The sequence below is a fragment of the Chelonia mydas genome, chromosome 20, assembly GCF_015237465.2.
Source record: "Chelonia mydas isolate rCheMyd1 chromosome 20, rCheMyd1.pri.v2, whole genome shotgun sequence".
In the NCBI taxonomy this organism is placed as follows: domain Eukaryota; kingdom Metazoa; phylum Chordata; order Testudines; family Cheloniidae; genus Chelonia; species Chelonia mydas.
This window is the reverse complement of record NC_051260.2, coordinates 15602761-15619725: the sequence shown is the minus strand read 5'-3', so window position 1 is coordinate 15619725 and position 16965 is coordinate 15602761. Positions and strand designations below refer to the sequence as shown.

Here is a 16965-nt window from a genome sequence, read left to right as displayed (position 1 = left end):
ATGTAAAGGCCAGCTGCCCCAAGAACCCCAAAAGATTACAGTTCATTGCACCGGGGTCCCACCAAACGTCCTCAGGCCCAGATGCCTCCCAGATACCCTCAGAGCGAAGGGACACTGTGAGTATGGGCGGGAAGAAGGTTATCGCGTGGAGGGACACTGGAGCACAGGTGTCAGCTATCCACCAATCCATAGTGGACCCCAAATTCATCAACCCAGAAGCACAAGTGATGATTCAACCCTTCAAGTCAAACTCTTTTGACTTGCCTACAGCCAAGTTGCCTGTCCAGTACAAGGGCTGGTCAGGAATGTGGACTTTTGCGGTCTATGATGATTATCTCATTCCCATGCTGCTGGAGGAAGACTTGGCCAAGCATGTGAAGCTAGCTAAGAGGGTGAGAATGGTCACCTGCAGCCAGGCTAAGCAAGCTGTCACACCTAGCTCTGTTCCGGAAACTTCTACCAGGGCCCCGTCTCCGTTACCAGAGACCCAGACTGAGGTGGTGGAATCGGACCCCAGGCCAACGTCTGCGACAGCAGTCATGGATCCAGTCGCAGAGATCCAGCCAGAGCCAGTCCCAGAACCGGAACTGGCGGAGCAACCAGCACCAGAACCGTTGCCAGCCCTGAGTCCAGCGCTTGCAACCCCGTCTGCAGCTCCAACGCCAGAGGGCACCACCGAACCTGCCCTGACAGCAGCAGCTAAACCTGCACAAGAGGGTCAGCTGGAGCCTGAACCGCAACCTAGCGCACCCGCGGAGAGCGGTTCACCGTCCCTGGAACCAGCCCCATCCCCCGCATTGCTTCCCAAGGGACCAAGCCCAGGTCCACCGTCCAGTGAGGAACTGATGTCCCCAGCATCAAGGGAACAGTTTCAGGCCAAGCAGGAAGCAGATGAAAGCCACCAGGGAGCTTGGACGGCGGCATGGAGCAACCCACCCCCTCTCAACTCTTCTAACCAATCCCGGTTTGTGGTAGACAGAGGACTTTTATACAAGGAAACTCTTTCTGGGAGGCACCAGGAGAACTGGCATCACAGAGACAGTTGGTAGTTCCAACTGAGTACCAGGAAAAGCTCTTGAGCTTAGGCCACGATCACCCTAGTGGCCATGCTGGGGTGAACAGGACCAAAGACCATTTGGGGAGGTTATTCCACTGGGAGGGAATGGGCAAGGATGTTTCTACTTGTAAGGTGTGCCAAAGAGTGGGAAAACCCCAAGACCAGGTCAAAGCCCCTCTCCAGTCACTCCCCATCATTGAGATCCCATTTCAGCGAGTAGTTGTGGATATTCTGGGTCCTTTTCCGAAAAAGACACCCAGAGGAAAGCAGTACATACTGACTTTCATGGATTTTGCCACCCGAGGGCCGGAAGCAGTAGCTCTAAGCAACACCAGAGCTAAAAGTGTGTGCCAGGCACTAACAGACATTTTTGCCAGGGTAGGTTGGTCCTCCAACATCCTTACAGATTCGGGAACTAATTTCCTGGCAGGGACCATGAAAAGCCTGTGGGAAGCTCATGGGGTGAACCACTTGGTTGCCACCCCTTACCACCATCAAACAAATGGCCTGGTGGAGAAGTTTAATGGAACTTTGGGGGCCATGATATGTAAATTCGTAAATGAGCACTCCAGTGATTGGGACCTAGTTTTGCAGCACTTGCTCTTTCCCTACAGAGCTGTACCACATCCCAGTTTAGGGTTTTCACCATTTGAACTTGTGTATGTCTGCGAGGTTAAGGGCCATTACAGTTGGTGAAACAGCAATGGGAGGGGTTTACGCCTTCTCCAGGAACTAACATTCTGGACTTTGTAAACAACCTACAAAACACCCTCTGAACATCTTTAGCTCTTGCTAGAGAAAACCTAAAAGATGCTCAGGAAGAGTAAAAAGCCTGGTATGATAAACATGCCAGAGAGTGTTCCTTCAAAGTAGGGGACCAGGTCATGGTCTTGAAGGTGCTCCAGGCCCAGAAGATGGAAGTGTCGTGGGAAGGGACATTCACGGTCCAAGAGCACCTGGGAGCTGTTAACTGTCTCATAGCATCCCCCACTTCAAACCTAAAGCGTACCATGTTAATTCTCTAAAGCCCTTTTATTCCAGAGAATTAAAGGTTTGTCAGTTTACAGCCCAGGGAGGAGATGACCCTGAGTGGCCTGAAGGGGTCTACTATAAAGGAAAAAGTGACGGTGATGTGGAAGAGGTGAACCTCTTCATGACCCTTGGACGTATGCAGTGACAGCAGATCAAGGAGCTGTGCGCTAGCTTTGCGCCGATGTTCTCAGCCACCCCAGGACGGACCAAATGAGCATACCACTCCATTGATACAGGTAATGCTTGCCCAATTAGAGCCCAACCTTACCGGGTGTCTCCTCAAGCCAAAACTACTATAGAACAGGAGATCCAGGACATGCTACAGATGGGTGTAATCCGCCCCTCTAACAGTGCATGGGCATCTCCAGTGGATCTAGTTCCCAAACCAGATGGGGAGATACGCTTTTGCGTGGACTACTGTAAGTTAAATGCTGTAACTCGCCCAGACAACTATCCAATGCCACACACAGATGAGCTATTGAAGAAACTGGGACGTGCCTAGTTCATCTCTACCTTGGATTTAACCAAGGGGTACTGGCAGGTACCGCTGGATGAATCCACCAAGGAAAGGTCAGCCTTCATCACCTATGTTGGGCTGTATGAATTTAATGAGCTCCCTTTCGGGTTATGAAATGCACCTGCCACTTTCCAAAAACTGTTAGATAGTCTCCTAGTGGGATTGGGAGAATCTGCAGTCGCCTACATTGATGATGTGGCCATCTTTTCTGATTCATGGGAAGAACACCTGGAGCATCTGAAAAAAGTCTTTGAGCACATTAGGGAGGCGGGACTAACTGTTAAGGCTAAAAAGCGTCAAATAGGCCTAAACAGAGTGACTTACCTTGGACACCAGGTGGGTCAAGGAACTATCAACCCCCTACAGGCCAAAGTGACTGCTATCCAAAAGTGGCCTGTCCCAAAGTCAAAGAAACAGGTCCTATCCTTCTTAGGCTTGGCCGGATATTACAGGCGATTTGTACCGCACTACAGCCAAATCGCCGCCCCCCTGACAGACCTAACCGAAAAGAAACAGCCAAATGCAGTGCAGTGGGCTGAAGAGCGTCAGAAGGCCTTTAACCAGCTTAAAGCGACACTCATGTCTGACCCAGTGCTAAGGGCCCCAGACTTTGACAAACCGTTCCTAGTAACCACAGATGCGTCCGAGCATGGTGTGGGAGCATGTAGCGGGGTGGTCACCCGCTCCGGCCCTGACAGGGCTGACGCCAGCCCAGGGAGAGGGCTGGGGCTGTGCAGAAAAGCCCAGCCGGATTAAGGGAACAGCCGCAGCTGTGGCCAGCTCCATCAGGCCCAGCTGGCCCCTATAAGAGGCTGTGAGCCAGGAGCCCAGTCAGTTTCCCTCTGCCTGAAGAGGGAGTAAGGCCTGGCTGCAAGGTGCCGAGCAGGACACCTAGATTGGACAAGGGCTGGGGAAGAGCCAGAGGAGCTGAGAGCTCCGGCCTGGAAAGCCTCAGGCTGCAGGCCTGACTACAGGCCGAATAGGCGCAGGGTTGCAGAGGGGCAGCCCACGGGTAGGCGGAGGCAGCAGGTCTAAAACCTCCTTGCCTGTGATGAGTGGCGTATACACTGCAGTCTGCCCACAATACAAGGGGCTAAGTGGGGACTGGCAGTTGCCCAGACTGAGGTGAGGTCGGGGGGGTTAGAGGGTGGGGGTCCCCCTGGGTGGGGAAACCCAGAACCTGAGAGTGTGGGGGTACTGCCAGGGGGGCAGCACCCCAAAGAAAGGGTCACCGGGTCCTGGGAGGGACATGGGGGCCGGCGGTAAGGCAGATCACCGGTCTGCAGAGGGCGCTCCGGGGGCTGGACGAGCTAATTCCCGACGACTACCAGCAGGAGGTGCCGCAGGGGTGAGTCCAAACCTTTACAGGGCAGTTTTAATGCAGGAAGGACTGGATCAAGAATTCCATCCTGTCGTGTTTCTCAGCAAGAAGCTGTCTGAGAGGGAAAGCCCCTGGTCAATCAGCGAAAAGGAATGTTACGCCATTGTCTACGCTCCGGAAAAGCTACGCCCATACGTTTGGGGACGGCGTTTCCACCTACAAACCGACCATGCTGTGCTGAAGTGGCTTCCTACCATCAAGGACAATAACAAAAAACTTCTTTGGTTATTTTGAAATACAGCACATCTCAGGAGCTTCTAACGAAGTGGCTGACGCCGTCTCCTGTGAAAGTTTCCCAGAAACAACTGGTTAAAATCGTCCCTGAAATGTGGAAAACATTGTTAGTTTGTATATAATCAGTAGTATATCTAGAGGTGCATGTGTCTTATTAATTCTGTTTTCTCCTAGAGCTCCAGGAAGAAATCACAGCCAGTGTGGAGCAGGCTGTCCCGCACTGTCTATGATTTGGGGTCCGTGTCATAAACATACAGCTGAGGGTATCATAAAGTCCCTCCTTTACCTGTAAAGGGTTAAGAAGCTCAGATAACCTGGTTGGCACCTGACCAAAAGGACCAATAAGGGGAGAAGATACTTTCAAATCTGTGGGAGAAGGTTTTTGTTTTTGTATTTTTTTTTTTTTTTTTTTGTCTGTTCTCTGGGGAGGCAGAGAGGCACCAGGTCAGGGAAATAATCCATCTCCTCCAAACAGTCCTGAAACGAGTCTCTGATATTACAAAAAGTGTAAATAAACAAGGCAAGGTGCGTTAGGTTATCTTTTGTTTTAGCTTGTGAATTTTCCCTTTGCTAGAGGGAGGTGTATTCCTGTTTTTTGTAACTTTGAAGTTAAACCTAGAGGGGAACTCTTCTGTGTTTTAAATCTTTTGTTACCCTGTAAAGTTACCTTCCATCCTGATTTTACAGAGGTGATTCTTTTACTTTTTTTTTAAATAAAATTCTTCTTTTAAGAACATGATTGATTTTCAGTGTCCTAAAGACCCAGGGGTTTGGGTCTGTGCTCACTTTGTAACGAATTGGTTAGGATATTATTCTCAAGCCTCCCCAGGAAAGGGGGTGTAAGGGTTTGGAGGGATATTTTGGGGGAGATAGGGCTCCAAGTGGCCCTCCCTGAATGTTCGTTTAAATCACTTGGTGGTGGCAGTGATACCAAGGGCAAGGAAGAAATTTGTGCCTTGGGGAAGTTTTTAACCTAAGCTGGTAGAGATAAGCTTGGGGGGCGTCTTTCGTGAGGGTCCCCACATCTGTACCCTAGAGTTCAGAGTGGGGAGGGAACCCTGAAAGCTGCCTTAATTTCCCCTCTAACCTAGTTCAGTTTTTTTTTTAACTGATACAGCCTTCTTCCTCAATTTTTGGGCATCTGTTTAAGAACATTTAACAAATCTCCAAGTATCACTCAGAATTGAATCAGAAAATTTTTTTCCTAGCTGATTTGGCTCATGATTTTTCAGCTTTGTGAAACTGGCCCTTTTAAAGCGCTCTCGCATGCGCTTTTTGTGTGTGTGTGTGTAAGTAAACTGGTTTGGACTTTATTCTGCTTGCACATTATAAATGTGATCAAGCTATGATGACTTATACCTAAGCTGCTATTAATTTTTAGTTCTCTGATCAATTTCTCTTTCTCTGTCAGGATTAGGTCTAATATAGAATTCCCCTGTGTTGGTTGGATCACTTTCTAAGTTGGGAAATTGTCATCTATAATATTTAGAAATTCCAAGGATGTTTTTGTATTGACAGTGAGAGACCTCCAGAAAAGACCTTTGCCCCTTCTGATGATCTATGAGCACTTTACAAACATTAGTGAATTAAGTGAGAGGTACAGCTATCCAGTTAGCCACCTTCCACTGCAATGCAGCCACTGCTGGAGTAGAGCATGACAGCTCATAGCGCACAGTACTTGGAGGTGAAGAAAAAACCTTAACACTAAATGAAACTACTGGATGAGCTTAGGGAGTCAGAATTAAAAGATCAGAGATGCAGTTTGCACAGGACACCAAGATTAACTTCTCTAACCCTTGATGAGCAAAGAATCAGAACCCTGATTTCTGAGTTGGTACCGGCGTAGCAATCGCAATGACTGGTGTTTCCATGGCTCCCTGCCTAGTCCCTGGGTGAGCACATTATGCTTTAACGATTGTTTTATTGTTAGTTCTGGGAGGCAGCCGCACAACACCAAAGGAACAGCAGCGGGTTCCAATTTGCAGAGGATAAAGAATAATCCTCACAAATCTCTGCCTTTCAGCTGAGGACTCGGAGCGTTCGATAATGGTAGGCTGGTATCTTCACAGAGGGGGAAGTGGTGCCTAAGTGAGTTGACCAAAGCCCCAGGAAAAGTCAGTGGCAGAGTTGAGTAAAGACCCCAGGAGTGCTGGCTCCCAGCCCCCTGTGCTGACCACTGGACCCCCTGCCCCTCCCAAAGAGAGGCACAGAGCCGGGATCCCAGCCTGTGGCCCCATCCTGCTACGCCTAGCACCTGCTTGCATCCTCGCGCAACATTACACCACGGCGCCGTGCCGTGTCACAGCGCCTGGCATCACCAGCTCTCTTCCTCCTCCTCCCCCAGGTTGGGTTATTTTATCACCTCCCCCACTGGTGGTTATTAGGGGGTGGGGTGGGTTGCCCCCTGCAGTGACCCAGGGGGGTGCAGAGGAGAGAGAACCCGGCACAACCACCATGAGCTGGCCCTTTAAGAGAGGCCGAAAGCTCACGTGACCTGACAAGCGGCGGTGACATAGCCAGCGAGGGGAGGGGGCGTCTCCCCCGGAACGCGTGGTCGCTCCTGATTGGCCGAGCTCGGCAACCAATGGGAAGCGGCCATCTGGGACGCCAGCGTTCGGGGGCGCAGCCTCACTCGTCGGGCAGGCTGCCGGCCAATGGGAGCGCGCGTCGCTCGGGCTCGGGCCAATGGGGCGGCGGCGGGGGCCGGGCGCCCGGCCGGGCCGGATATAAGTGCGGCCGCCTCGGGCTCCGCGCCCGCAGTCAGTGTCTGGTGCCCCGCTGGGTTGTCGGCGTCTCGTGACGGGCCAGGCCGGCACCTCCCGGGGACTAGCGCGAGACCCACCGCGATGAGCCCGCTCCTGGCGCTGTGCGGCCTGCTGGGCCTGGTGGCGGCGGGGCCCGCCCAGTACTTCAGGGAGGAGTTCGGGGACGGAGGTGAGGGGGGGGCGGGGTCCCCATGGGGTCAGGCCAGCCCTGCAGGAGATGGGGGGGGGGGAGTGAAGGGGGAGGTGATGGGGGTCCCGGGGGGCGTCCTCCATCGGGTCAGGCCAGCCCTGCAGGAGATGGGGGGGGGGTGGGAGTGAAGGGGGAGGTGATGGGGGTCCCCATGGGGTCAGGCCAGCCCTGCAGGAGATGGGGGGGGGGGGTGGGAGTGAAGGGGGAGGTGATGGGGGTCCCGGGGGGGGTCCCCATGGGGTCAGGCCAGCCCTGCAGGAGATGGGGGGGGTGGGAGTGAAGGGGGAGGTGATGGGGGTCCCCATGGGGTCAGGCCAGCCCTGCAGGAGATGGGGGGGTGGGAGTGAAGGGAGGTGATGGGGGTCCCGGGGGGGGTCCCCATGGGGTCAGGCCAGCCCTGCAGGAGATGGGGGGGGGTAGGAGTGAAGGGGGAGGTGATGGGGGTCCCGGGGGGGGTCCCCATGGGGTCAGGCCAGCCCTGCAGGAGATGGGGGAGTGGGAGTGAAGGGGGAGGTGATGGGGGGGTCTCCATGGGGTCAGGCCAGCCCTGTGGGGGGTGGGAATGAAGGGGGAGGTGATGGGAGGGGTCTTCAAGGGGTCAGGCCAGCCCTGCAGGAGCTGGGGTGGTGGGAATGAAGGGGGAGGTGCGGGGGGGTCTCTATGGGGTCAGGCCAGCCCTGCAGGAGCTGGGGTGGTGGGAATGAAGGGGGAGGTGCTGGGGGTCCCATGGGGGGGGGTCTCTATGGGGTCAGGCTAGCTATGCAGGTGGAAGCGTTAGTCGGGGTTTACTAGTCTCTGGCCTGGGCGGGGTGCAGTAAAGGGGAGGCTCTGAAGGGCAGCTGCGATGGGGGGCTCCTTAGGGTGTGGGGCTCTGTGGGAGGAGGGGTCAGCGTAGATCTGCTGGGGGGGTGCATTGGAGTGAAGGGCATAAGGCTTTTCTGTAGCACTCACTGTGCGGTCAGGCTCATGGGTGGGGCTGGGGGTTGGTAGGGAGGATTAAATAGAGTACAGATCTATGGGGTTAGAGTTGGGGCGTCCTGGTTTCGTGAACATAGGGTGGTATCTGTAGGGACGATTAATGGTCTAATGTCATAAATGGTCCCTGCAGAACCAAAGGCAACTCTGTGTGAGGAGGGGGACAGTCGTAATAGGATTGAGGCCATATAGAGCCATGGAATGAGCCCAGATCTCTCTGTGAGGAGGCAGGCCACACACAGTGGGGCAGAGAACCTTGTTGGGAGGCAGGAATTCTATTTCACCCACAAAAATACACCCTAAAATCCTGCTTTGGCTGGTCAGGACTCAGCAGGATTTGGGATTGTGGGTTGGGAATAGTGAGCTAACCTGTGTCTGTCTCTTATTAGAGTATTTCATTTGCCCTGGGTTCTAGATAGCATTAGGATGTCAGTTTAAAGTCCTTTCAAAAGAGGCTTTGAAAATATTTGGGGGGTGGGGGAAATCTGCCTCCCCCCCCCAAAAAGATCAGTACATAGCAGTTCAGATTAAAAACTCACTTGCTAGCAGTTCCATAGCTGAAACAGTGTGAACACCGCCTGAAACCAGAGGCCTGGTGTCTTACCATGCTTCTTGGGTAAACTCAATCTGGAGAGGGCATATTTGCCTCCTATAGGCAGCAGCCTGTCTTCTGTGTTTAAGGGCTTATAGAGAGGAGGCGGGAGGGGAGGGGGGTGGCTGGAGGCCTCTTTGGTTTCATAATCGCTTCCCTGTGCAGTCTAGACTGAACGGGCAGTGGGGAATCGATAATTAATTATTGGGCCCTGTGGGGATGGTGTCTGTTCTGTAAGGACTAGGTCAAACATTTTGGGGTGTGTCTAAGCACATGCAGACTGTGCAGCCCTACGGGGGGCTGTGCAGCATGTGCAAGTTTAAAAGCAAAAATCAGCCCTAGTTGATGATGGATGGGTGCCAAGTTAAGGATGTAAGCAAATGGCTTATAATTCTGCTCCATCGATCTCAAAGCAGAGAGCTTACAGTCCTCAGCTCAGTCCCACTGTGCCCATGTGGGTGGCTAAATGGAAACTGGTATAGATACAGTGTGCATCTGTGGGCGTGCAAGGCCTGGAGACTGGTGAGGCGGCTCATGGCATGCTATGGTGTGTTTCTCCTCTGCAGCTGTGACCGCATCAATGAGTTCGGAAGCAGGTGTTGTAACTTGTCTGGAAAGCTGGTGACTCCTGCCTGAAGGGCTTATGGCTCTAAAGGCTGTGGCTGGGGCCCTTCAGACAAGGCCTTTGCTTGTGGTCCATAATGCAGCTTGCAGTACTAAGGGATGAGAGGTGGCTGGCCCAGCCATTCTAGACTGATGTCGAGCGTACAAGCATCCCCCAGGGCATGCTGATCAAGGCACTAACAAGCAATATAAGCTGCCAATGCAGGATTGACTGTTAAACAGCTGCCATATTCCACCCCAGTGGAGGCTGCATTTCAGCAGCAGGTGACTCAGTCCTTATGTGTTGCCTGTCCTTCTCTTCATGAAGTGCTGAGGCTCATGGGAGAGGAGAAATGCAAAATCCTGTTCCACACTTAACACTCTGCCACACATTTGCATGGTCAGCTTTCACTCTGCCTGCTGGATGAAGCAGGCCCATCATTGCACATGGGGAGGGGGCATGGTCTAGTGGCTGGAACGGAGGCACTGGGAGTCAGAACTCTGCGGGGGCTCAATATGACCTTGGGCAAGCCACTTCCTTTCTGCCTCAGTTCCCTGCCTGGTGAAAATGAGGCTCTTGCCCCTGGCTCCATGGGTGACTGGAACACCAGCCAGTGATTGGCTTCAAGAGCTCTTCTCTGGCCTGTGGTGTCCTAGTGAGGTGGGGCCTTCCTCACATAATGACCAAGGGTGGGCTGGGACTGTACATTCCCTGTCCTGAATGCATGTGGTGATAGCGGGGGGCTGTTAAAATTTCATGCCTGTCTCTCTTCCCCACAGATGCCTGGACGAGCCGCTGGGTGGAGTCGAAGCACAAGTCGGACTATGGGAAGTTCAAACTCACGGCGGGCAAGTTCTATGGGGACGCCGAGAAGGATAAAGGTGGGAAATTGTGTGTCCCTGCTGCATTCTGCTCTGTGTCCCTCCCCACCCGCCCAGGATGCACTAGGGAGATTGTGGCCTTTTTTTCTTAACCATCTTACCCATTGGCTCCCCTGGCAGGGTTACTATAAATCACCCAGCACTTCTATAAATCAGTATCAGATCATCCCAGTAGATCCTCCCCATCCCATTCTGGCTGTAATGGGTTAGCCTGCTGGGTGTCACCTGGATTGTGTGCTCTCTGGGACAGGGCTGCCTCTTAGCTGTCTGCACAGGTCCTTGCCACTACCACAGTCCAGATAACAGCGCACAGCATCTGACAGCCACCAATACCTGACCCCTTGGGAAGCTGACAAAACCCCCATAATGCACCTGTGAACATGGCTGGGGGGTAATCCCTTGCTGGTTGCCACCTCGTGCCCTGAAGCTTTAGCTGTAAGATGACAAGCACAGGGGCTCGGCACGGTGCCTGCATACAATCTGCTGCTGAGCGCGAACAGGCCTGTTGCCCAGATGTGCTGAGCTCTGAGGCCAGCTACGGAGGGATCACGCTCCCCCTCCCTGCTGGGTCTTGACTGTGTGTTTTCCCCTTCCCTTGTCAGGCCTCCAGACGAGCCAGGACGCCCGTTTCTACGCCCTGTCTGCCCGCTTTGACCCCTTCAGCAACAAGGACAAGACCTTGGTGGTGCAGTTCACGGTGAAACACGAGCAGAATATTGACTGTGGTGGTGGTTATGTCAAGCTCTTCCCCTCCAGCCTGAGCCAGGAGGACATGCATGGGGACTCGGAGTACAACATCATGTTTGGTGAGTGCCTGTGGGGTGGGCTCTGCGTGGCCTCTGCGGGCCACGGACTAGCTGCATGGACCCAGACTGTGGTAGGGTCTCATGTGAAGCAGGGTAGGGCTTGCACAGTGTCTGGAGGGGAGCTCTCCAAACCCCTAGGAATGGGTGGGTGACTTAGTAGGGGGTGCTCATTGGCCCAGCATGGCACTAGGGGCTGCTGGGGAGCTTGGTGGCTCATACTGTTCTGCTCTCCCCAGATACACCCACAGCTTCAGCTGCTGACGGGGTTTTGCTTCCTGGCCTAAGCGGTCATGTGCTGTTGCTGTGCTCCACCTCTGAGGTGGATGAAGGGACTTGAGGCTTGCACCTGAAATTCAGATTCTGTCCCCAGATTCCCTGGGATCTAGTGTCCTGACAGCCCTGGAGACCAGCCTGCCCTAAGGCCCATCATGAGCAACAGATGGGCAACCTCTGTGTTCCCCCAGCACTGCCCCCCTGTCATTTCTGGTGGGTTCCCAGCAGGGGGGAGAGTCCAGTCTGAGCCCCATTCAGCCCATGTTCTCTCTACTGAGCCTGCCTACAAGGCCAGTGTGGGGATGTATGGGTGCTGAGGTAGTAGCTGGTCCTGCTGGGGGCTGAATTTGCCAGCTCTCCATGCTGGAACAAGGTGACTTTCAGCCCCTTCTGATGCAGGCTGAGTTTGCTCCTCTGAACTGTGGCTTGTTTCCAATCCAGGCCCTGACATCTGTGGCCCAGGCACCAAAAAAGTGCACGTGATCTTCAACTACAAAGGGAAGAACGTCCTGATCAACAAAGACATCCGTTGCAAGGTGAGTCTCCTGGCTAGGGGCTCCTGCCCCTGCGACATGGGTCTGGAGTGGAATCTCCTTGGCTCTAAGCTGAGACTTCATCTAATCCCTGGCTCCTTCCCTTGCCCAGGACGACGAGTTCACCCACCTCTACACCCTCATTGTGCGGCCTGACAACACCTACGAGGTGAAGATTGACAACAACAAGGTGGAGTCGGGCAGCCTGGAGGAAGACTGGGACTTCTTGCCTCCCAAGAAGATCAAGGACCCTGAGGCCAAGAAACCAGAGGACTGGGACGATAGGGCCAAGATAGACGACCCCGAGGACACTAAGCCAGAGGTGAGTTAGGGGCTGCAGATCTTGGGCAGGGGCAGCGTATGGGGCTGGTCAGAGACTGGTACCGTAATGCTCCATTTCCCCTGCCCATGTGGCCAGGTGGTGGGGGATAGTGGCTGTAGCTCTTGCTGTGTGTGGGGCTGGATGGGTAATGGAGGGCAGGATATCCATCAGAGCGAGGAGTTGGTGACAAATCTCTTCCTGACATCTGCCTGGTTCTCTTCCTCTGCCCCTCAGGATTGGGATAAGCCGGAGCACATTCCTGACCCCGATGCCAAGAAGCCGGAGGACTGGGATGAGGAGATGGACGGGGAGTGGGAGCCTCCAGTGATCCAGAACCCAGAGTACAAGGTAAGGCTGGCCCACAGGCTGGGTCTGGAGAGGTTTGGAGGGGGTCTAGTGTGTCTGATTGTAAACTTTCATGAATGTCGTGGCCTTCTGTCAGTTGAGGAGCCGCAGCCCCGCTGCAGTCGGTGCTGAGTATCTGTGTACCCAGGGGATGAGACCTGAGGCCTGACACTTGCCAGTGACAAATGCACCCCATTAAGGTCTCCTGCCCTAGAGAAAGGCATGAACCCCCATAACACCTCTGTGCAGTGCCAGTGAGCATTCCCTTCTTGGTGCCACCTCCAGCCTTCTGCAAGGGGATTGGCTTGTGCCCTGGAGGGAGGAGATCAAGACCCTTGTAACTCCAAACGATTGTGGGAACACTGCCCCACTCTAATCCTCTTCATGCTGAGCTAGTCATGGGTAAGGAGGGACTTTGCTCCCCTGCCTGCCCTCGGAAGGTCCCCGAGATTGAGCAGGAACGTTCCCTGGTTCTCAGGTTGGCATGTGGCTGCTCAGTCATTGGTCCCCTCTGGCCTTGGAATCTTTGTGATCCTCTAGTCACGTCTGACCTCCTGCCTAATGCAGGCCAGAAAACTGGTCTGAAATAATGCCTAGATCAGAGCTTCTGGGAAACCTCCCAGTCTTGATTTAAAAACTGCCAGTGATGGCAAATCCACCACGGCCCTTGGTTCAGGGTTCCAGCACGGCGTGGGGAGAAGGGAAGAATCCATAGCATGCTAGCACTGGGCTTCCTCTATGGCAGCCTCAGCCCAGTCCAGATGTCTCTGAAAGCAGCTGTAGGTGGAGCCCTTGTGTTCCAACTCCCCTTAATAAACTCTGGGCCTGTGATCCTCAGGGTGGCATGTGCACTGAGGGAGGCAGCCTGTCCCACTCCTACAGCTGCAATAGCTTCTGGCAGAGCTGGCATCCCCACGCCAGGCCCATTCCTTGATCTTTCTCCCCCTGTAAGACCAGCCGCGCTCGCCTGTTGGAGACCAGGTGTAATCCCTCTCCCCACTCGCTGGTTTCTCACATGCTGTTCTCCTGCTCCCTAGGGCGAGTGGAAACCCCGCCAGATAGACAACCCTGACTACAAGGGGAAGTGGGTGCACCCTGAGATCGACAACCCAGACTACACCCCTGATCCCAGCCTGTACTCCTACGACAGCTTCGGCGTCATCGGCTTGGACCTGTGGCAGGTGCGCTCCTCCCAAGGGGGCTGGCTGGGAGCAGGACTTGTCTAGCCTTGAACAGTAGCCTAGATCATGCCACCTTGCGCTGGGGTGGGAACTTGCCTTTAATGGGCTCTGCTTCAGGCTGAGCCCCTGGGGCCTCAGCTGCACTAAAGCGCTGGGGCATCCAGTCTAATGGAACACGGGCCTTGTGCCCGGCTGTGCTGCTGGCATCGCTGTCCCCTGTTGGCAGATACCTTAACTCACCCTCAGGGACTCCTGGCTCCCTTATGTCTGAATGCTTCCCAAGCCAAAACAGATGCTTGTCTCTTGCCCAATCCTTGAGATTCAGCCTCGGCCCTGGCTGAGCAGCATTAAGTTTTCTTCTGGGCAGGACTTGACTCTTAACCCTTGTCTTGCTGGTTGACCCTCCACCTTTACTTGGGGCAAGATGGGCAAAGTCACCATTGGGGCGTCTGGCTGCTCCCCGCTGCGTGGTCACTGGCTTGCTATCCTTTCAGGTGAAATCCGGCACCATCTTCGACAACTTCCTGATCACAGATGACGAGAAGTTCGCAGAGGAGTCAGGCAATGAGACCTGGGGGGCCACTAAGGTAATGACTGTCCCTGGGGAGTGCTCCTGCTCCCCCAGAAGAGATTTCCCCTGCTAGTAAAAGTCCTCCTCCCTTTGGGTCGACATAAGGGGAGAGCCCATGTGCTGGCAGGCAGTGCAGTGACCGAGTCACCCCCTGAGGTCAGAGGAAGGACCTGCAGCTGTTTGAGGGGCTCCACGGGGAATCATAGTGCAGGGAAAGGCAGGCTGAATCCAGGGGGTTTACCATTGCATTTCTTGTGCTAGGAGGGTGATGGGGCTGTTCAGCTGTAACAGGGCATAGAAACACCTTTGAAACAATCTGATATTGGGTGTGGGGGAGAAGGCCAGACAGTTCAGTAAATGTTCTGAAACCTAAACCCGCTAATGTAATCCATCCTCTCCGAGTGGAGCTATCAGGGGGCTATCAGGATGGGCCTATGGCTGAAGCAGGACTCCTGGGCACATCCCACCTGCTCTTGGCCTGGGTTTCCCTATCAGAAGTGAGGCAAATGTTCTTGCCAAGGCATGAAGGTTTAAGGTGGTCTGAAACTGTTCGGAGGGTTGGGTAGAGTCTAGCCTGCTCGGTTCCTTGCATCTCTCCTTCCTTCAGGTACTCACCGGCCCCCTTGACTGGCTCAGCCCAATGGCAGTGTCTTTCTCCTTGTGCAGATGGGGAAACTGAGGCATGGGCTTGCTAAAGGCAGCCTGGTAGAGCAGGGAATTAGAATCTGGGGCCCAGGCTAGCACCCAAACCACTTGCACCATCTTCCCTCTCCCTTTTGGATAACTCGTCTTGCCGTCAATCTCTCCCAGGATGCTGAGAAGAAAATGAAGGAGCAGCAGGACGAGGAGCAGAGGAAGAAACAAGAGGAGGAGGACAAGAAGCGGAAAGAGGAGGAAGGGGACGATGAGCCCGAAGGGGACGATAATGACGAAGAGGAGGAGGAGGACGATGATGAGCCAGAGAAGGAGGAAGAGGAGGAAACGGAGGCACCGCTGAAGGACGAGCTGTAAAAGGCTGTTCCCACAGCACCGCTCCTCCGCTGAGCCTCGCCTTTGGCCCCCACCATGTGGCTCGCTTGGTTAAACCCAAATAAGGAGAGGGGGAGGGGATACAGTAATGTCTCTATGAGACTTGAACTTTTTTTATTGGTGTTTTGTTTGTGGTTTGTTTTTTATTTCACATGCCCCCAATGATCCATTCATGTGAGTTCAGGTCTCGGCCCTGCAGTGTATGAATGTATGCTAAGGTTAACTGTAGAAACACAACCCTTGGTTCAGGCAGGAACAGCAGCATCAACCACTTTTTTAATGGTGGCTGGTGTCTCTACCAGCTCCTGTCCTCCAGGTGCTCTGCAAAGGGATAGATAGGAAGCAGTGTACCACTACCTCTCCTTGCCCTCCTTCCCAGTCACCTGCCCTGCTCCATCCCTCCTCACAGGTGGAAGCAGATTCCAACCCCTGCTCCCATGTCAGTGACCTGAGTGGGCAGGGATGGTAGGGTTGGCTTTTCCTCCTTCCTAGCACTGCTTTGGTGAACCAAGGGGTTGAAATCTACTAGACTGCAGTATTAGGCCTCATTTTCAGCAGTCTGTTCTCACAGGAACTGTACAGCTGAGGGGAGAGCTCCAGCTTAAAATGAGTGGATTGATCCATTTCCCACTATGTTGCTGCAGCTGCTGCATTGTTTTTTACAACTGAAGCAGCTGTCTTGGCCTCCGGTTCACTGACAGCTGGTGCGGAGGCCAGTCCAAACTAGATCCACTGTTGAACAGAACGTGCTTTCAACAGCTCAGACTAAGTGGGATGGGTAACTCTAAGTAACTTCCTCCCCTTTCTTTGGACTGTAAAGCAAACATCTGTAGTTCCTTGATTTTCTGTAACATGCCTGACACCTCTCAGGAATCCCCCCTGGAAATTGCATAGAGCTATTGTCTTGTAGCATGGGTGGAGGGGAAATGGGGCATGGGCTAGAATGAAGAGTGGTGTCTTGGTGAGGGAGGTCACAGAATGCTGGGGTGGGGGTGGGTGGCAGGAGAGAATGGGGGTTGGTAGATGGTAAGGGAGCAGAATACTGAGTCCAAGCTTCTACCTACTCTCTGAAATGTATTGTGGGGGAGGAGGGAAATGCAGAGGTAGGGGTGTGGAGACTTCTCATGTTCACACTTGAATGTATGAATGATTGAAGAATATTTCTATTAAATTAAATTTCATGTCTAGCCTGTGGCCTGGTTTCTATGGGTCTCTTCCTGGGATGTGAGTGGTGTGCAGTCACTTCACGTGGGGCGGAACCATAGTAGCTAAACCAGTAAGGTAATATTACCTCAGCAAGGATTTTTAGCTGCCTAGGAGAGGTATAGCCATAGCTGCCCCCTTTGTAAAAAGAGAGCAATGGGCTCAAGTGCAGGCCCCCGCAGAAATACACCACCCACATGTCAAGTAGAAGACGGGCTGGAAGGACTTAAGGGAGGGGTGGTGTCACCTGGCCTGTGCATGGGGTGGGAGATACGCTGTGGGCTGTGACAGCCTGCTGCTGTGTAAGGAAGGAGCCAGGCCCAGCCTCACTCCTGCTACACTGTTTGTAGGATCAGTACGGCCTGGCCCGCCGCTTCTCAAAGGACGGCCACGGTCGCCGCATGTGGCCACCAGTCTCCTGAGAAACTTTATGATGAGCTTCAAAGACTGGATGGTGATGCCCCCTACAGGGCG

The 16965-nt window shown here is 53.8% G+C and overlaps 2 protein-coding genes across 2 annotated transcripts; both read left to right on the top strand.

Annotated features, from left to right (window-relative positions):
* Positions 1–251: 251 nt before the first annotated feature.
* LOC122463389 (vegetative cell wall protein gp1-like) lies at positions 252–2313 on the top strand. Its single transcript, XM_043532835.1, has 2 exons — positions 252–964; positions 2099–2313. The coding sequence occupies exons 1-2, from the start codon at positions 306–308 to the stop codon at positions 2232–2234; spliced, it is 795 nt and encodes a 264-aa protein (XP_043388770.1). The 5' UTR covers positions 252–305; the 3' UTR covers positions 2235–2313.
* A 4538-nt stretch (positions 2314–6851) lies between these two features.
* On the top strand, positions 6852–16475 carry CALR (calreticulin). The gene is made up of 9 exons (XM_037887996.2): positions 6852–7155; positions 10127–10228; positions 10831–11034; positions 11749–11843; positions 11953–12162; positions 12397–12510; positions 13545–13688; positions 14183–14275; positions 15070–16475. Exons 1-9 carry the CDS (start codon positions 6876–6878, stop codon positions 15268–15270), a joined length of 1443 nt encoding a protein of 480 aa, XP_037743924.2. The 5' UTR covers positions 6852–6875; the 3' UTR covers positions 15271–16475.
* The last annotated feature ends 490 nt before the right edge of the window (positions 16476–16965 follow it).